Source organism: Syngnathus leptorhynchus, chromosome 12 (genome assembly GCF_054491065.1).
Source record: "Syngnathus leptorhynchus isolate UIUO chromosome 12, UIUO_Slep, whole genome shotgun sequence".
Lineage (NCBI taxonomy): Eukaryota > Metazoa > Chordata > Actinopteri > Syngnathiformes > Syngnathidae > Syngnathus > Syngnathus leptorhynchus.
This window is the reverse complement of record NC_141206.1, coordinates 1,139,805-1,160,547: the sequence shown is the minus strand read 5'-3', so window position 1 is coordinate 1,160,547 and position 20,743 is coordinate 1,139,805. Positions and strand designations below refer to the sequence as shown.

Here is a 20,743-nt window from a genome sequence, read left to right as displayed (position 1 = left end):
CAATCGTCTTCAAATCTGGCTTGTATTCCGTTGTTGCTACTCGAAGCAATTATTTTTATTGGATGTCTGATACCATTCGTTTTAGTTTGTCGATTTCAACGCCGTCAGTGAGGCATTTTTTAACTAACTCCCTTCATTGTATGACTTTTTAGCCCGTGCAATGTTCCAAGCCAGTTGAAACAATGCAAGCGTGACAGTCTCTGAGTGCTTCGTAATTATTTTGAAAAACTGTACCTGCTTTTCTGCCTGACTTTTCAAAGTGTCCAATTTGCAATTGCGGAATTCAGTCCCTTTCGGAAAGTCCTTATCGATATTAGCATGAAGTGGGCTGAAGTGGCGCTGAAGATTTGAAGCTTTGTAATCCGCTAATGACTTCTGACATATCAGGCAGAATGGCTTCCCATTGCATTCAACAAAAAAATATACTGTAATTTTCGGACTATAAGTCGCGTTTTTTTTCATAGTTTGGGTGGGGAGGGGCGACTTATACTCAGGAGCGACTTATATGTGTTTTTTTTCAAAAAAATTTACTTGATCATTAACACATTACTTACTAGTACAGTTGATCACCTCACATATTGTTTTTAATACACTGAAAAAACGAATAAAGCAATTCACACTTTAAAGCACAATATTCAAGTTCATGAAACAAATAAACAAAACAAAAAAAACAACTGAAAAAGAAATATAGTTATTTTCAAACTAAACTGAACGAGGGTGATTTAAATTTCACCATTGGCCGTGACGCAACAACTGGGAGGGGAAAGCGCTGTTTTTTTGAGTTTTTATAAAGCACAGGTCTGGTGAAAAGAATTTAGTGTGGTGATGTAAAAAAAACAAAACAAAAAAAAACATTTGGGGCAACAATGCAATTTAAGATGTAAGTAAGCTCTGCTTGTGATGGACAGCATGCGAGCACACCTCACGCCAGACATGCAAATCACGAGTCCGACGGCGCGCATACGCGGCATTGTTTACACGATCGATGATCGATGTATTTTATGATTTGGAGTGACAGATGGTTTGGTAATATTGTTGCTATATGATAGTTATTTGAAATATACTTTATATATCGTTATATGGGTCTGTGGAATAATTAGACATGCAAATCACGAGTCCGACGGCGCGCGTACGCGGCATTGTTTACATGATCGATGTATTTTATGATTTGGAGTGACACAGATGGTTTGATAAATGTGTTATTTATGTAATAATCATTTGAATAACTCTGAATGTTACGTTAGGCCCGTTCTCAGCCTCTCGTTTGTGTATGTCACGTTAGCATACCGTATCTTTTAGCCTGTTGTTGCTGGTTTGTGTCTGTTTTTGGTGTTGGATTTTGACAAATACATTTGCCCCAAAAGTGCGACTTATACTCAGGAGCAACTTATATATGTTTTTTTTCACGTTGTTGTGCATTTTATGGGTGGTGCGACTTATACTCCGGAGTGACTAATAGTCCGAAAATTACGGTAAACTTTCCCACTGTTAAAAACGTCCTGTGTTTATCTTCATATTTTTGTTTAGCTGTGTATTTTCTTACTGCCATTTAGAGAGCGAAATTGACAATACCGTATTTTCCGGACTATAAGGCGCACCTATAAACCTAAAATTTTCTGAATGAAGTAGATTCCGTTTGATGGTGCAGCCATGTTGTTCGGAGAGTCCTCACCACTTGAAATGGCTCTCCTATCCTGCCACTCAGCGGTGATGTCCAAAGCTCCCATCCAGTTTCCTCCTGGAAAGCAATCATTGTTAATGCATTTGTGGGTTTTATTCCCTTGGATGAAACACGTGTAGTCCATTCCAGGTAGCCTTTTTGTTTAGGCCACTTGTGGCATCTTTCGTCCTTCAACAGTCACATTGAGATTAATCCAAAATAGTTATTTCACAGGTTCTTTTCTGTGGGTCCAGGGCGATAGGGGTAGCATCACTGACTGTGACAGCACGGTGTTCAAATCCAACGGCTCCCACAAAGGCCATGCATTTCAAAGTCCGCTTTATTGTCAATTTCTTCACATGCCAGGCACACAAAGAGATCGAAATTACGTTTCCCACCGTCCCACGGTGACTAGACAGTACTAGACATTTTACTACTTCAGTGACCGTTATTGTTCTGGCTTCCAGGTGAACTTGCGTGGAGGAAGGGGGAAGTTTGGAACACACATAGCAACCCTCCTGTGTGTGTGATCTCACAATGAACTTAACATAGCGGTACCAAGTGTTGGTTTCGTATGGGTTTCTGGGGTCCCATGACCAGTCCTCAAAGCTCTCATCATGTGACCATCTTTTTCCACGGTCAACATTGTCACTTGGTCTGTTCAGATGAGTCCATAGACCATAGCACGCTCCAATCACAACGCAGCAGAGGATCCATCTGGCATGTGGAGCCCCGTTACTATTAGGATGGCAGAGACATTGGGACATCCCTTCGCCTAGCAGAGTGGGGATTGATGGATTCTTCACCAACATTGAGACGCCCCACCTTAAACGATGAAGCCCCTTTGTAGTCAGTCTTCCCCACCCAGCACTCTCTGGAACTTCCAGTGGCTGAGGTGAATCCAGCTGGGCCTTTCAGCAATCTTTACTGCGGTGTGGGTAGTCAGCAAAACTTGGAATGATCCCTCCCACCGTGGGCTGGCCCATTTCTTTCTTTTGATGACTTTGATGTTGACCCAATCTCCTGGCTTGATGGGGTTGTCAACCTGTGGGGAAGGAAGATCATTTGACACATCTTTCAGTTTGAGCCTTCTGATCATGTAATCTGCCAAGGACTGTTCTTGTCTGCTTCTTGCAAATCTTGTATCATTCACCAATCAATTTTATTGCCCTTTTGAACTGGGCAAATAGGAGTATTTGCAAGGAGACTCTGAGCACTTCCTAATGATTCCTCCTGACCAAAGACCATTTATGACAGGGGCTATCCCATTTTTTTTCCTCCTGTTTTAAAGAAGATTCTGATCTTGGTTACAGGGTGAATGGACCGTAAGTCCCGTAGCAGATGGTTCCTTTGCCCATCCCCTATCAGTTAAATAATGTTGATTAGCCAGGGAAGCGCGTAAGCGCGTGCCCTTCCAAACAGCTACACCACCTCCTCATAGCTTCTTTATTCACTTTTCAATCATTTTTCAATTGTTTATAGCAAAAGTTTGAGAAAAAATGTAACTTAATGGTACAACGCCATTTGTATTTAAGAATCTATATGTAGTAAGGTGTTGTATTTCTTTTATCTTCCACTCTCTGTACCACATTCTCACCCTTCTTCTGAGGCTTGGCGACACCATGCCTCACACCTTGTCGAGTATCACCAAGAAAATATTTTTGGGAGGATGTGTTCTTTACTAAATATCATTCTATCATCATTTAATTTGATTTTATTTCCAAAATGCTTCTCGGTTTCCCAGTTCACACATCTTCTGCATGGTTCTCCAGGGTTTTTTGTTTTTTTTTCTCTAGTTATCAATCCAAACCCAACTTTGTTTTTGTTTTCTTAGCATTTAACTCGCACAAAATCACTCTTTCTTCAAAGGTGTTCTACTAATTTCCCATAGTAGTCTCCAACAACTTCAACCATTCAACCTGTATTTTCCTTTCTTTCAGGCAATCATTCATCCTTGCTCATTTGCATCTCACACAGTCTCCAAAGAGCAGTCTTTTTATCAAATTGGTCTCAATTTATCCAAGCTCTCCACACAACATTCATATATCATTCTCAACACAATCCTTATCCTAATTTTTCCTAAGGTTCCTGATAAGACAATCCACCTTTACAAAAAAAACTCAACACAGCTGGCGAATTAATCAGAAACTTTTTTTTCCATTTTTTAAATTAACCAACTCAATCTCTCGGATTTAACTCAAATATAGAAGTTTGTATAATCTTATAACACAACCAATCACTTATATCTCTTAAATTTAGTTTTGCAATATCTTAAATTCACAATTTCGCTTCATCTACCGTATTTTTCGGACAAAAAGTCGCTCCAGAATATAGGTCGCATTAGCCATAAAATGCACAATAACGTGGAAAAAAACACATATATAAGTCGCTCCTGAGTATAGGTTGCATTTTGGGGGAAATTTGTTTGACAAAATCCAACACCAAGAACAAACATGCACGAGCAACAACAGCCTAAACGATAGGTATGCTAACGTGACATAAACACAAACGAAGAGCTGAGAACGGGCCTGACGTAACATTCAGAGTTATTCTAATAACTATTACACTCGAGTTATTCTAGTAACATTCGATGGATTTAAGTAATTGGAGTGACACAGATGGTTTTATAAACGTGTTAACTATTACATAAATAACACGTTTATAAAACCATCTGTGTCACTCCAATTCATTAAATTCATCGATCGTCCTTTATGTAAACAATGCCGCATATGCGCCGCACCGCTGATGTCGGACTCGTAAGTTGCATTTGTAATTATTCCACAGACCCGTATAACGATATATAAAGTGTATTTCAAATAACTATCATATAACAACAATATTATCAAACCATCTGTGTCACTCCTAATCATTAAATCCATCGATCAAATTCCTCGTCCTTTATGTCAACAACGCCGCGCAGATTTAGTATATAACTATATTGTAGCGTTAACAAAGTACCAGGAAAAACCTGGGTTTGGTAAACGGTTCTTTATTTGACAAGAGTTCAACGAGGCAACAACTACTGAACTGTTACGATAAAAACACATATATATATATATATATATATATATATATATATATATATATATATATATATATATATATATATAAATATAAAGTTGTTACACGAAATAAAATATATCAAATAATTATCACATATATAGTTCACCGCCACACGGCCCCAAGCACCGGCGTGGACTTCCAGGCGTGCGGCGGCGTGGACTTCCATCCCCGGAGGTGGCATTTCCAGCCATGGAGGTGAAATAGAGCTCCATAGATTAGGACCGGGCATGCATAAAAGGCATGTCCGAGCCTCATTTACCGTCCCCGGACAGCCACCCGGCCGAACGCCGGCCCCCGACTTCCATCCACGGAGCTGAAAGAGAGCTCCGTGGAGTAAAACCGGGCGTGCGTAAAAGCCATAATAGTTTTTCAAACCTTCTGTGTCACTCCAAATCATTAAGTCCTTCAAACTCTTTGTCTTCTGTGTCACAAACAAAGCCGCTAATGATGCCGGTAGTACGTGGGGCCCTTCGTCATCCCGTAATCGAATCTTTTTGCAGTCGATCATGAAGCTGGTCCCGCCCACGCACGCGAGGACAGCAGATTCTAATTTTTCTATTTATCTTTTAGAAGCAATTTGTATTTCTTTACCACTTGATTTGCAAATTTTAACTTTAGTGTGCACACATAATTTGATCCCTGGTCATTTGTCATTGGGCATACAATCAGCATTGTCATACTTCTTGTATGTACAGGAGTTCTAATAATCTAAAAAATTTTCGAAACCAAAAGTAGGAGCATGAGCGGTCAAAGGGGAGGAAGCTCGTCATGCTGAAAATGTGACTCTTTCTCTGTGTTGGGTGTTCAACATTCACAAATAATTTCACTGAAGCAGAGAGTTGTCTTCAATGGCCACAAAGCTTTTGCAAAAGGACGGTAATCAAACAACAGCAAGTGTCGCTCAAAAACCGTGCCCTTCTACAGGCTGGCCGCTTTTTATTGAGTAAATACAATGGGTGGAGTTTACACAAATGTATAGCTTCTCATTGTTCACAGCAGTCAGTTCAGCTCATGATTGCAGAAAACCAAGAATGTTATTACTTAAGGCGAGCAGTATAGACCTCTCAATGATGTCATTGTTCAAACCCAGGATGTTCTTGCTTAACGACTCATGGCTCCAACCATATGCCCCCTGTCCCATGAAAAACACCATTGTCCTCTTAACATTCTATAACGGTTGGAAACTCCCTGAACACTAAGGACAGAGCCCTGGGGAACACCAGAGGACAAAGGGGAGGGATGTGAAGTAAATGATTTTAACTGGACAAATTGCGAGCGGCCGGAAAGATATGAATGGAACCACTGCAGGGGTGTGTCTGACAGTCCAATAGAAGCTAGCCGGTCAAGGAGGATAGAGTGAGAGATGGTGAAGAAGGCTGCGCTTAAGTCAAGGAGAATGAAAATGGATAAAAGACCAGAGTCGGCTGCAAGAAGAAGATCGTTTGTAATTTTAATAAGGGCTGTCTCTATACTGTGACGGGGACGGAAACTGGATTGGAACTGTTCATATAAATTATTTATTACAAGAGAGGTGAGTGTGGATTTGTGATGCGACAACTTTTTCGAGTATTTTGGAGAGAAATGGCAGGTTAGAGATGGGGCGAAGGTTATTGAGGGTGTTTGGGTCTGAGCCGCGTTTCTTAAGGGTTGGTGTAACAGCGGCAGATTTGAACGGTAAAGGGACAGAGCCAGAGGTGAGGGAAGAATGAATGATGGCAGTGATCAGGGGCAGCAGAGAAGGGAGAGAGGCTATGACCAAGGAGGAAGGCATGGGGTCAAGAATACATGTAGATGGCTTTGAATTCCGGATGAAATTAGTAAGGTCAGAAGCAGAGGGAAGTTGCAAGCAGGAAAGAGACGGGGGGTTTGGATGGGGAAAGAAAGGAAATGGATGGCTAGACGAGTGAGGGATCAGTTGCTGCTGGATGGAGGCTATTTTATTGTCAAAAAAGGACATCAGGGTCTTACAGTAGTCGGAAGAGTAAAAAATGTGGGGGGAGGGAGTCACAGGGGCGGGTTGAATCATGAATCATGGCGAACAGAGCTCTGGTGTTCCCCACACCGGCTCTAATTTTCTCCGCAAAATATTGTGATCTGGCGGAGAAAATCGCATCCTTATATTGGAGAATATGCGTGTGAAATAACTGTTTGTGGATAATGAGACCAGTTTTCCTAGAAAGACGCTCCAGCTGTCGTCCTTTAGCCTTCAGTTGGCGCAAATGATGAGAGAACCAGGGAGCAGAGTGGATAAAAGAAACAGTCCGGGTTTTGAGGGGGGCAAATAAGTTCAGCAAAGTTTGGAGTCCATTGTTATAATTAAAAACCAGTTGATCCGGGGTGTATGGGAGGGTGGTGGTGGGTAGACATTCAATGGCTGTTGTGAAATCTGCTAAATTTATGTTTTTGATGTCACGGAAGGATATAACACGGGGCAGTTTGATTTTGGACAATGTGAGTTTAAGATTAAAAGAAATTAGTAAGTGATCAGAGAAGCCTGTTCCCAGATCAACAGCAGAGCAGTTAAAAGGAGTGACACCAGAGCAGCAGACCAGATCTAAAACATGGCCTTTAGTGTGGGTGGGAAAGTCGATGTGCTGCTTTAGTCCAAAACTGTCCAGGCAAAAAAGAAAATCCTTAGTAGGAGTGCTGTTGGTGTTGTCCATGTGAATATTTAAATCACCCAGCAGAATGATGTTGGGTGAGAGTAAGCAGATGTGGGTGAGAAATGTGGTGAAATCATTAATAAAATCCTTATTTGGTTTGGGTGGACAGTAGATATTAACTAAAATAGTTGGTGTGGGACCATTCAGCTGTAAAGCCACAGATTTGAAGGAACTGGACTCCGGCACTAAAACAGATGAAACCTTCCACGACTCACAATGAAATATTGCAAGACCTCGACCAGTGAGACGTGGCTTGCAGGTGTAAACAAACCCGGGCGGACTTGCTTCTCTATCAACAAGAGAGCAGACTCTAAAAACAAACACCTCATTGCTCTTTACACCAAGGATGAGTACTTTGCTATTCTGGTATATGATGATAATGTATAATATTTTTCCCAACACTCTGCCTCTTCCTCCACCCTTTTTTATTTAGTTTTTCACAATGACACGCTCTTGACCAGTGCCCACGTTTCCCACAGTTCCAACAGTTGTCTGAATCTGATGGGGGTTTTGAATTGAATGGTGGCCTGCGACCATGTTGGCCTCTACCTCTTTCTCTGCCCCGTTGGGAACTTTGGAAGAAGAGTGTTGTATCTTCATCTAGATCATTATCATCATCATCTAGATGAAATACATCAGAACTTTTGCCTTTCTTGATCACTTTGTCAGCGTCTTTGGCCCACTGCATGGTTGTTGTAATACAAGCAGTGTCCACTTCCACCAAGTGTTTCCTCACCCAGTTGCCTAATTCAGGGCTGAAACCAGTGAGGAGCGCATTTTTAAGCTGTTGTTGATTAGCATTCTCAGCTGCATCATTGAATGGGGTGGCATTGTGCACCCTGAATTCATTTTCAAGTCTTAATTGAATGACGACCTCATCACTTTTCATCTTTCTATTTTTTGTCCTTTGAATTTGTTCTCTTTTCTCTTGTGAAGCTTTTAACCACACTCTAGCACATTGCGTTTCTCTCTCTTTTCTTTCCTTTCTCAATCCCTTTGGCTTCCTAGCCACACTCTCCTCGAAAATTTCTACCACTACGTTCCACATTTCAACTTTCAACTTTCCTTCTACTCTATGCTTTTTCTTACACTTTGGCATGTATTGCATACAATTAAGAAATCTACTCGCCATGTACTTCTCATCTCCTTCAAGAGCCCCTTTATTTGGAGATTTACAGTTTGTATTTCCCATCTTAATTTAGTAGTTTTAGTTTTTTCAATTTCTTTTCAATTTTTTTTTCTTTGAGGATGTTTAAATTGACCTTTCAACAAATTACTAGCCTGTGTTATTGCCATGGGTTTTTGCTAGTACTGCTCTTTCATCAATTTATCCTACCAGTCACACTCAACCACACAACTTTTATGCAAACAGCTTGGAAAAATGGACAAAAAAAGAATCTACGCCCTTCCTCAATGAAGAAAAAGAAGGTCTGTTTTTTCTTAGCCCTGTTCCTTCCACTGGGACTAGAAACCCCAGCTGTTTCTTCGCTTGGAAAAACCAAAGCCATATCTCATAGCCCGGATAAACCAAAGCCGTATATCTCATAGCTCAGACTAACCAAAGCCATATATCTCGTGCACCTTTAACCTTTTACGCGTTTCACAACACAGTCACACAACTTTAGGGCTTTAACTTACTTGTCCCCTGATTTGTTGCACTGCCGGATCCCATCAATCCGCCTCTGTCAGACAAAGGCAAACCTAAGATGCTGGCCCAGTGAAGAATTTCCTTCCCAGGTCTTTCTTTACCAGGTCCGGCTAATGGACGCTGCCCCGTCGACGGTGTACAGCGTGTCATCCTTCGTCTGCCAGATGGCGGGTATGAGAGATCCGGGTCACGGTACCAAAATGTAACTTATTTTTGCAAGAACCACAACGGGAGACAGTATGCCCTTTTTAAGCACCTGCAAGTGGAGAGTCATTCGTCGCTGTGCATACAGCAATGATCGAATGAGGTCTGACTCAGGCCTCTTGCAAGAGCATTTTTATTGAGAGAAACAGGGTGGGGGTGTGAGTGGACAGGATGAGGGTGAAACCCCTGGCCTCTGATCAAATCAGAGCAGGGGTTGTTTTACGATGTTGAGTAAACAGAACAACTTTGATTGCGTCCTCTGCAGTTGGTCGATCAGTTCAAAGGTTCTTAGCACTTTGTTCTACTACTTTGTTAAGATAGGACAAGCTAGGTTAATTATTACAGGTTACGTTCCAACATAATAATAGGATCAAAATAATCAATCAACCCTAACAGAAGTCATGATTGAAAAGACTATTTTGTTGCACATGTATGTGAATACCGTAATTTTCGGACTATAAATCGCTCGGAGTATAAGTCGCACCAGCCATTAAATGCACAATAAAGTGAAAAAAACTTATATAAGTCGCACCGGAGTATGAGTCGCACTTTTGGGGCAAATTTATTTGTCAAAATCCAACACCAAGAACAGACATGAACCAGCAACAACAGGCTAAACGATACGGTATGCTAACGTGACATATACACAAACGAGGAGCTGAGAACGGGCCTGACGTAACATTCAGAGTTATTCAAGTATGTATTACATAAATAACACGTTTATCAAACCGTCTGTGTCACTCCAATTTATTAAATCCATCTATCGTCCATATGCGCCGCATATGCTGACGTCGGACCCGTTGTAAGTTACATTTCTAATTATTCCAGACCCATATAATGATATATAAAGTATATTTCAAATAACTATCATATTACAACAATATTATCAAACCATTTGTGTCAGTCCAAATCATTAAATCCATCAATCAAATTCATCGTTCTTTATGTCATCAATGCCGCGCGTGCGCCGCACATCATCTAGTATCTAACTATATTTTAGCGTTAACAAAGTACCAGGAAAGACGTGGGTTTATATAACAACAATATTATCAAACCATCTGTGTCACTCCAAATCATTAAATCCATCGATCAAATTCCTCGTCCTTTATGTCAACAACGCGCCTGCCGCACAGATCTAGTATATAACTATATTGTAGCGTAAACAAAGTACCAGGAAAGATGTGGGATTAGTAAACGGCTCTTTATTTAACAAAACAAGAATTCAACAAGCCAACAACTACTGAACTGTAACGGTAAAAACGTATACAAGTTGCTACACGAAAATAACTATAACATAAATCGTTGTTCAAACCTTGTGTCACTCCAAATCATTAAATCCTTCAAATGTGGGGCCCTTCGTCATCTTCGTCATCCCGTGATCGAATCCTTTGTCCTTTATGTAAACAACCGCCGCGTGGCGCCGGTGACATCACTTGCAGTTCAAATGACAGTAATCCCTTGCTACATCGCGGTTTGTTTATCGCGGTTTCACTACATTGCGGATATTTGAATTTTGAAAATTTGTGAAAAAATTCACATATAAATCGCTCCTTAGTATAAGTCGCCCAGCCAAACTGAAAAAAAACCACGACTTATAGTCCGAAAATTACGGTACATATCATACTGTACTGTATATACAGTATTACTTTGGTTCACAAACTACGCTTCATTCATTGCTATAGTCACTGCACTCATACAGAACACTTGGTTGTGCTTGAGCTCACTCAGCAGCCACATCATTCGCTTTGTTGTTTATCATATATTTTAGGTAGTTTTGTTTATTGGTGTCAATTGGCCCCCAGAAATTGTTGCAGTTGCGGGTGAGCACTTGGGTCATCTTGCCAGGCAAGATTCTTCCAGCTTGGCGGCTCACAAGCCACTCCTCACCTCTCTGTACCCACATGTTACACTGTCTTCTCCTATCGGGTGTTAAGGCAACTTGATTCTGGGGTTAGAAAGGATTCAAGTCCTATTTACTGCGCACTTGGTTTTCATCATGTTTTCTGCTAGGATGGATGGCTTATGTTTATTCTATTCTGCTGCTCTCTTAAACAATTTTTGGCGCAACAGCAAATGCCCACTTTGTGTGTCATTACACCTCACGATAGCAACACGCACCTCGAGCAAGGCCTCCAACCTGAGAGCCAGAACGTCAAGTCAAGTTTATTTGTATAGCCCTAAATCACAAGCAGTCACAAAGGGCTTCACATAGACAATCAATTGACAATTATTCTCAAAGCATCCCCTGATCTTGGGCTCCCAGAACGTGGGACTATAGACATGGTATTTGCCGCTAGACAGCTACAAGAGAAATGTCAGGAACAGAAAGCCGACCTCTACTCCATCTACGTCAGTTTAACAATTTGACGATGTTAGTAGATGGCGAAGTACGGATGCCCCAAAAAGTTCATCGCCATCGTACATCAACTACACGACGGCATGCTAGCAAGAATCCAGGACAACGGAGAGACGACTGCTCCATTCCCTGTCTCCAGTCGAGTGAAACAAGGCTAGGCTGTGTCCCTGCCCCACCTTGTTCAGCCTCATGTTCTCAGCCATGCTGACAGATGCCTTCAAAGATGCTGATGTGGGCATCTACATCAAGTACTGGACGGATGGTTCAATATTCAACCTCAGGAGGCTTCAAGCAAATACCAAGGTTTTGACTGACACCATCAATGAATTCCTGTTTGCCGATGACTGCGCCCTCAACGCTGCCACTGAAGCTGACATGCAGATCAGTGTTGACCTGTTCTCTGACTCCTGCGACAACTTTAGCCTCACCATCAGCACAAAAAAGACTGAGGTAATGCATCAGCCAGTTCCAGGCAAACCATGCGTACGCTGAACCGAACATCACCATCAATGGCAGCGACTGAACTTGATGGACAAGTTCACCTACCTTGACGGCACACTCTCCAGGAATGTAGTCATTTACGACAAAGTCATCTCCAGACTCACCAAAGCAGGCACCGTTTTTGTCAGACTACACAGGAATGTCTGGAACAGGAGAGGGTTCACCACAGAGACAAATATCAAAATGTACCGGGCTGTTGTTCTCACCACATTGGACATTGCCAGGATGCTGAACCACTTCCACACCATCTGCCTCAGAAAACCTCTCGGCATCAGGTGGCAAGATAGGATCCCTGACACTGAGGTCCTAACACGTGCTGACCTGCCCAGCATCCACACCATCCTGATGCGGTCTCAGCTTTGCTAGGCAAGCCATCTAGCTCGCGTGCCAGATGAACGTCTCCCCAAGAAACTGCTGTTTGGCAAGCTACAGCAAGGAAAACGCTCCCAAGGTAGCCAGACGAAGCGTTTCAACGATATGCTGAAAGCCTCACTGAAGGCTTTCAACATCAACCATGACACATGGGAGCAGGCAGCCCAAGACAGAGGAACATGGCGATTAGCTGTACAGAAGGGTGCCAAAGCATGCGAGGCCAACAGGATCACTGTTGCTGAAGACCGAAGGCAGGCCAGAAAGAAAAGAGCCAACAACCCTGAACCAACAGTGCGGACCCACCAAAAAAATTTACAAATTTAGGATGACTAGATGGTCCTCGTGTCGACAGACAAGATACATACATAACAATCCATGACACATGGAATGGTTTTATTTGTCGTGCACGACCTTCTGTAGTGTAAAAGGACCTTCATTCTACTTCCATTCATTTCAATGGAAAAAAAAAACGCTTCATTTTGCCTTTGTGAACCAAAGTTCCACTTGAGCTATATAGTTTATTTCAAGATGAATTATGGGTTAAATACTAAAATCATACCAGATGGTTAATTTCCTGCTTTTTATTTTCCCCACAATTCATCAGTGCTAATTCATTTTGTATTTCCTGTGCAGAATGGCAACTCTCCTGAGCAAATTCAGGATAGACTTCTCAGACATCACTGTGCTGGGAGACATAAACACCAAGCCCAAAAAGGAGCAGTAAGTCTTTCTCAACAAGCGTTGTTTTTTGTAATTCAACAATTTTGGGTATAATTATCTTGTTCACTTGGATGACAAGTTTGTTATACATTTACTTATTTTAATGAGACATAATCTTGATTATGATTATCTAAACTCAAACATTTTACTGTATTTGTTGATCAAAAATCTAAATTCAAAACACATTTTGGCTGTGAATATTTTTTGTATTATTACTTTATATAATAGACACTTGAGGTGACGCTAATGATCCCGTTTATTATATTCCAATTATGTCCCACTCTACAATAATAATAATAAATTTTATTTGTATGGCGCCTTTCACGGCACTCAAGGTCGCCGAACACACATAAAATAGGCACAATTAAAAGAAAAGAAGTCGAAAAGCAAAGAGACCTCTTGAGCAGAGCAATAAAATTAGACAAATGCCTGCCTAAACAGGTGGGTTTTGAGGTGAGATTTAAAAAGTTCGATGGAGTCAATGTTTCTGATGTCCGGGAGGAGGGAATTCCAGAGGCGAGGGGCAGAGCGACAATGTACTTTGTTTTTGGGCTTTTCTTTTTTCCAGTACTTTTTGTAAGATGAAAGGATGATTTTGTTATCCCTAGCTGGTATTGTAGCTTAAACCATGATCGCATTCTCCTGTTCAGCATTGCTGCCTTTGATGAGACGATTGAGCCCTATCGGTTGAAAGAAGACGACATGGAGCAGGAGGCAGCTGAGTGTTTGAAAAACAGCGAACCATGGCTGATCACAGACAATGAGCTGGAGCTTTATCGTGCCAAGGTCTGAAACGCATATTATTGTTTGTTTGTTTGTTTATTTATTTATTTATTTATTTATTTTAATTCAATTTGACCTTTCTGACCAGCTAATGCAGTATGTAATTAATATTGACCACAAAACAGTTTGTCACGTGTGGAATGGAGCAGGGTGACCAAATACAGTTTGGACCAGGGTTAATTGGTGGCAAAAGGGTGGTGGAAGACAGGATGAGGGGAACAAACACAGGCAGTCGAACATGGCAACGGATGGGCAGCAGAAATGGATGGGAACCAGACGTGTGGAAAACGCAGACAGAGTGAGCAGGGTAAATAAATAGGACAATCCAACAGGGAGTAACACGCGGACAGGACATAAATACAAGATGGGTAACAAGGGGCAGATGACGGTGATTACAATGATTACGGGTAGGACACAGGAGGGGAGGGGCGAGAGCACAGGTGTGACAGAGACGCAAATGGACACCATGACAACGAAACACGCAGTGTGAGACACGAGGGTAGCAGAAGGCTTGGAGGAGTTTTACGCCACGGGGCAGAGACGTGATACAGTTCAGTGAGATTTTAGACAGACAACCCCCTCATATATTTTTTTATTGACAGAATATTCCATTTTACAATAAAATAACATGTTCTTTGTCATTAAAGAACTAAGGATAATTAAAGAAGACATCTATACAAACAATCAGATTCAGAAAATTCAATACAACTAAATCCCTCGCCATAGATTTGGCTCGATACCGTATTTTTCAGACTAAAAGTCGCTCCGGAATATAGGTCGCATTAACCATAAAATGTACAATAACGGTAAAAAAAAACATGTATAAGTCGCTCCAGAGTATAGGTCGCATTTTGGGGGAAATTTATTGGACAAAATCCAACACCAAGAACAGACATGAACGAGCAACAACAGGCTAAACGATAGGTATGCTAACGTGACATAAACACAAACGAAGAGCTTAGAACGGGCCTGACGTAACATTCAGAGTTATTCTAATAACTATTACATAAATAACACGTTTTTAAAACCATCTGTGTCACTCCAATTCATTAAATCCATCGATCGTCCTTTATGTAAACAATGCCACATATGCGCCGCTGACGTCGGACTTGTAAGTTGAATTTCTAATTATTCTACAGTCAAAGTCAAAAAGTCAAAGTCTGCTTTATTGTCAATTCCTTCACGTTAAGACACACAAAGACATCGAAATCACGTTTCCCACCGTCCCACGGTGACTAGACACATTACACAACACATACAAGCAAATAGCACAAAGAGTAAAAACGAATAGACAAGAGCGATGAATAAGTAATAAGCAAATAACCCAATAAATAAATAAATAATTAGACAAATAAGAGGAGCAAAATGGAGCAAGCGTGCATATAGCAGACAGCCAGAATATAGTGCAAAAGAACAGGACGTTATGCAGCCGAGGGTGAAGGGGGGAGAGAATTCAGGATCCTGACAGCTTGGAGCATGAAGCTGTTGGTGAGTCTGGTGGTGCAGGAGCACAGGCATCTGTACCTCTGACCCACCACAGTCGTTTCGTCGGCATGTTTCATCACGCGGTTGCTGCTGTAGGTCGCAGTGCAGTCATGCGTCAGCAGGGTGAAGAGCAGCGGACTGAGCACAGACCCATATAACAATATATAAAGTATATTTCAAATAACTATCATATTACAACAATATTATCAAACCATCTGTGTCACTCCAAATCATTAAATCCATTGATCAAATTCCTAACCCTTTGTCAACAACGCCGCATGTGCGCCCTGACGTCAGCCTCGTTGTTATTCCACAGATCTAGTATATAACTATATTGTAGTGTTAACAAAGTACAAGCAAAGACGTGGGTTTGGTAAACGGCTCTTTATTTAACAAAACAAGAGTTCAACTACGCAACAACTACTGAACTGTAACGGTTAAAACATATACAAGTTGCTACACAAAATAAAATATATCAAATAACTATAACATAAATAGTTCACCGCCACACGGCCCCAAGCACCGGCGTCGACTTCCAGGCATGCCGTGGCGTGGACTTCCATCCCCAGAGGTGGCATTTCCAGCCACAGAGGTGGAAGAGAGCTCCATAGAATAGGACCGGACGTGCGTAAAAGCCATGTCCAAGCCCAATCCACCGTCCCCGGACAGCCACCCGACCGAGCGCCAGCCCCCGACTTCCATCCACAGAGGTGAAAGAGAGCTCCGTAGACTAGGACCGGGCGTGCGTAAAAGCCACGTCCGAGCCCCATCCACCGTCCCCGGACAGCCACCCGGCCGAGCGCCGGCCCCCGACTTCCATCCACGGAGCTTAAAGAGAGCTCCGTCGAGTAGGACCGGGCGTGCGTAAAAGCCATAATAGTTTTTCAAACCTTTTGTGTCACTCCAAATCATTAAGTCCTTAAAACTCTTCGTCTTCCGTGTCACTTACAAACAAAGCCGCTAATGATGCCGGTAGTACGTGGGGCCCTTCGTCATCCCGTGATCGAATCTTTGTCCTTTATGTAAACAAATGTAATTTGTTTTAAAACGTCATTTGTGAGTGTTAAGTATGGACTGGTTGACAAAAAGCTGTTTGTGGTGCAGCTCTTTATGTACATGTAATTTGTTCAAAGATTGATTGAACATATTTGACGTTTGTTTTTCCAGACCAATCGTCAGATCAGACTCAATGAGCTTCTTAAGGAACACTCCAACACAGCCAACCTCATTGTCATGTAAGCCACCTCTGCTTGAGTGTTTGTGCTTGTATGGGTTAAGTATACGGGTAAATTAGAACTGCAAATCCCCTATGCCACTGCATTGCTTACAATTGCGAGTGATTCTGATTACAAATGCAGCTATTTTTATTTTTTTAAATTTGCAGTGGTTTTCAAAAGCAAGCTGAATGTATGTTTTGTTTTTTCCAGGAGCCTGCCATTGGCCAGAAAGGGTGCAGTGTCTAGTGCCCTGTACATGGCCTGGCTGGAGGTGTTGTCTAAGGACTTGCCACCCATCCTTTTGGTGCGTGGCAACCACCAGAGCGTCCTAACTTTCTACTCTTAAAAGCAACAAAAATAACACATGAAGAATGATTCTCACATCCACCTACTGTTTCATATAGACATAGTCTGCTCGAATGTGTCTGCTAGACAAGCATAATGACAAACTGCAAAAATTGATTTAGAAAATAATGTGACATGATTAACATACAGAATGGATTGTGCTGAGCAAAAATACATAGAGTTCAAGTAATGAGTGTAGGGTGCTTTTTTAAAATTTACCAACTCTTTATTTTTGTTCCTGAAATGTATTTTCTCATGTATTTCCAATCTGATTCACATACGGGAATGTCAGCTTCTCGAAACGGTTCCATAAAAAAAAAAAAAAAAAAACGCTTATTGCACCATCTTCAATTTGGTGTGACATGGAATGGTCACACACTATTACAATGACTCGACCCGTTAATGTTAATGTTTCTGAAGCCTCAATATTTAATTACCTTGCTGCTTTCCTTAAGTACTTGGAGAGAAGCTCATAGAATGCTTTGCAACACCTTTTTAAAGCCTTATGGATGTGCCTTCCGGTTAATCACATATACTCTCGTTAGATGACAATGTTACTTATTATATGAAATAGTAGTTCATTTTATTGATTTTTTTTAAATATGAGTCCTCTTAGTGGAGTGAATTGCATGAATAGAAGGTGTCTATTCGTTCTACTAACTCTTCCCACTTTGTTGTGTTGGGCTGTTGTTATTCTCTCCATTAACTTTTGAGTCTTCCTTTTAAAATATTGTAATATTTCTAATGCCTCAACTACTCTGCAAAAGACACGATTAGGCTTTTAAACAAATGCCTAAAGCATTCATAGAATGGTCTTGAGTTGAAGATTTAGTTTGTAGCTGTTATTTTTCATTTGCTGCAGTGTGTCACATAAACAGTAGTCTATTGCAGCTCATGTAGGTTCACAGGTTATCCTATTGCAACATATGTAGGTTCACAGATTAACCAAATGTTTCATTCAACAAAATGTTTGTTCCTTGTATTTTTCCCCTGAACGCGTCACTATCAAACAAGCTAGTAAACTTTGCCTTAACACCAGAACTAACGATTCAAGTTTTTGTAAGCCATACTTGTTGGTTCAACTTCTTGTTTTCAGTACTATCGAATAGACCACCACAACTACTATATGTATGTATGTATGTATGTATGTATGTATGTATGTATGTATGTATGTATGTATGTATGTATGTATGTATGTATGTATGTATGTATTTACGCATATGTATGTAATCACCGTCCACCCATAATGGTCTCTTTAATTGTTTAATGTAGCTCAGCTCTGCAAGTAGTAGGTTCGGTGGTGACTGAACATATAACACATCCAGCAATCATACAGTTTAGATTTACTCTTGTACTCAGGCCCCTCACATCCTCTTTATCGTGTTTGTCTTAAGGATGTTTGATGAACTGCTAGTCTTATCCATACTGACCTTTTTTCAAACTTGAAAGATTTACAGTTCTGAATAATGTAAAGTTGAAATCTGAAAAAACTATACCACTATGCATTTTCACGTGTGTCACATATGTAATAAAAGTCCATCTCTCAATTGGAAAGGTCCACTCGCTTCGCTTCATTTCGTGTACAACACAAGCCATGCATTACATTAAAAAAAATTAGATCAACAGAAGAATTACCAACATTTTTTGAAAGAGAGCTACATCTTGGGTGCTGATTATTGTGAAGGGCTACTAATTTTATATAAAATGGTACCTCTACTTACGAAAGCCTGAAGCAGGGGTGGCCAACCAGTCAGAGACTAAGAGCCATGACATAAATTGACTCCTACAGTACTAAGACCAAAGACCACATTTTCAACAATTAACATTGTGTGCATTGTCTCACACAGACAAACTCTCAGTTCAACAAAGTCCACAAACAAAAACATAATAATTTACAATAGCGTTTTTTTTTTTTTTATTGACTATGTGTGGCGGGACCGACCATTCGTTTTAGTTTGTTGTTTTCAGGAGACAAGATTTCAATGACGTCACTGAGGCAGTTTTTAACGAACTCCCCTTCATTGTATGACTTTTTATCCCGTGCAATGTTCCAAGCCAGTTGAAACAATGCAAGTGTGACAGTCTCTGAGTGCTTCGTAATTATTTTGAAAAACTGTACCTGCTTTTCTGCCTGACTTTTCAAAGTGTCCAACTTGCGCCTGCGAAATTCAGTCCCTTTTGGAAAGTCCTTATCGATATTAGCATGAAGTGAGCTGAAGTGGCGCTGAAGATTTGAAGCTTTTAAATGCGCTAATGACGTCCGACATATCAGGCAGAATGGCTTCCCATTGCGTTCAACAAAAAAATATAAACTTTCCCACTCTGTTAAAAACATCATGTGTTCATCTTCATACATTCGTTTAGCTGTGCATTTTTTCCTTGCCATTTTGAGAGCGAAATTGACACTCCTCGAATGGGTTTGTCCCTCCTCCTTTGCGGGATTTCACCTCACGCGCATGCGCGTTTGACCAAAATACCATATTGAACTCAAGCGAAGCGAACACGCACAAAAAATAAACACAAATGTTGATATGAACATAAAAGAGCCGCATGAAATCAGGCAAAGAGCCTGTTTGTGGACTTCAGTTCTGCGTTCAACACCATTGTTCCACAGCGTCTCATCTGCAAACTCGACAAGCTGGGCCTCAGTACCTACCTTTGCAACTGGCTACTGGACTTCCTCTGTCAGAGGCCTCAGGTAGTACGTGTTGGCGACAATGTCTCCGGCAGCATCACGCTGAGCACGGGGGTCCCTCAAGGCTGCGTGGTCAGTCCGCTGCTCTTCACCCTGCTGACGCAAGACTGCACTGCAACCTACAGCAGCAACAGCGTGCTGAAATATGCCGACGACACGACTGTGGTGGGTCTCATCACCGGGGGCGACCTTCTGGCCACGTGGTGCAGGGACAACAACCTCCTGCTGAACGTCAGCAAGACCAAGGAGATTGTCGTTGACTTCCGGAAGGATCAAACCAAACACCTGCCGCTGACCATCGACGGTGATGTGGTGGAGAGAGTGAGGAGCACCAAATTCCTGGGGGTGCACATCAGTGAGGACCTCTCTTGGACCACCAACGCTGCATCGCTGGCGAAGAAAGCTCAGCGCCGCCTGTACTTTCTGTGGAAACTCAGGCGAGCAAGTGCTCCTCCTGCCGTCATGACCACATTCTACCGTGGCACCATTGAGAGCGTCCTTTCCAGTTGTATCTTTGTGTGGGGTGGTGGCTGCACTGAATACAACATGAAGGCCCTGCAGCGCATAGTGAACACTGCTAGTAAGATCATTGGGCCTTCACTCCCCTCCCTGAAGGACATTTACACCTCCCGTCTCACCCGCAAGGCGACCGCGATTGTGTGTGATGTGAGTCACCCCGCTCACTCTTTCTTTGATCTTCTATGCACCACCAGACTCACCACCAGACTCACCAACAGTTTCATACTCCAAGCTGTCAGGATCCTGAATTCTCTCCCCCCTCCACCCTCGGCTGCATAACGTCCTGTTCTTTTGCGCTATGTTCTGGCTGTCTGCTGTATGCACGCTTGCTCCATTTTGCTCCTCTTATTTGTCTATTTATTTATTTATTGTTTATTTATTGGGTTATTTGCTTATTACTTATTCATCGCTCTTGTGTATTTGTTTTTACTCTTTGTGCTATTTGCTGTATGTGTTGTGTAATGTGTCTAGTCACCGTGGAACGGTGGGAAACGTAATTTCGATCTCTGTGT

General features: G+C 41.7%; 1 protein-coding gene across 1 annotated transcript in view; it reads left to right on the top strand.

Moving 5' to 3' along the window:
• slc12a2 (solute carrier family 12 member 2) overlaps positions 1 to 18,577 on the top strand; it is a 92,867-nt gene extending 74,290 nt beyond the window's left edge. Inside the window, exons 24-27 of the mRNA XM_085927027.1 lie at positions 13,101 to 13,187; positions 13,838 to 13,973; positions 16,623 to 16,690; positions 16,883 to 18,577. Coding sequence (XP_085783153.1) covers positions 13,101 to 13,187; positions 13,838 to 13,973; positions 16,623 to 16,690; positions 16,883 to 17,018 — 427 coding nt within the window. The 3' untranslated portion in view covers positions 17,019 to 18,577. The remainder of the gene's footprint in view (positions 1 to 13,100; positions 13,188 to 13,837; positions 13,974 to 16,622; positions 16,691 to 16,882) is intronic.
• The last annotated feature ends 2,166 nt before the right edge of the window (positions 18,578 to 20,743 follow it).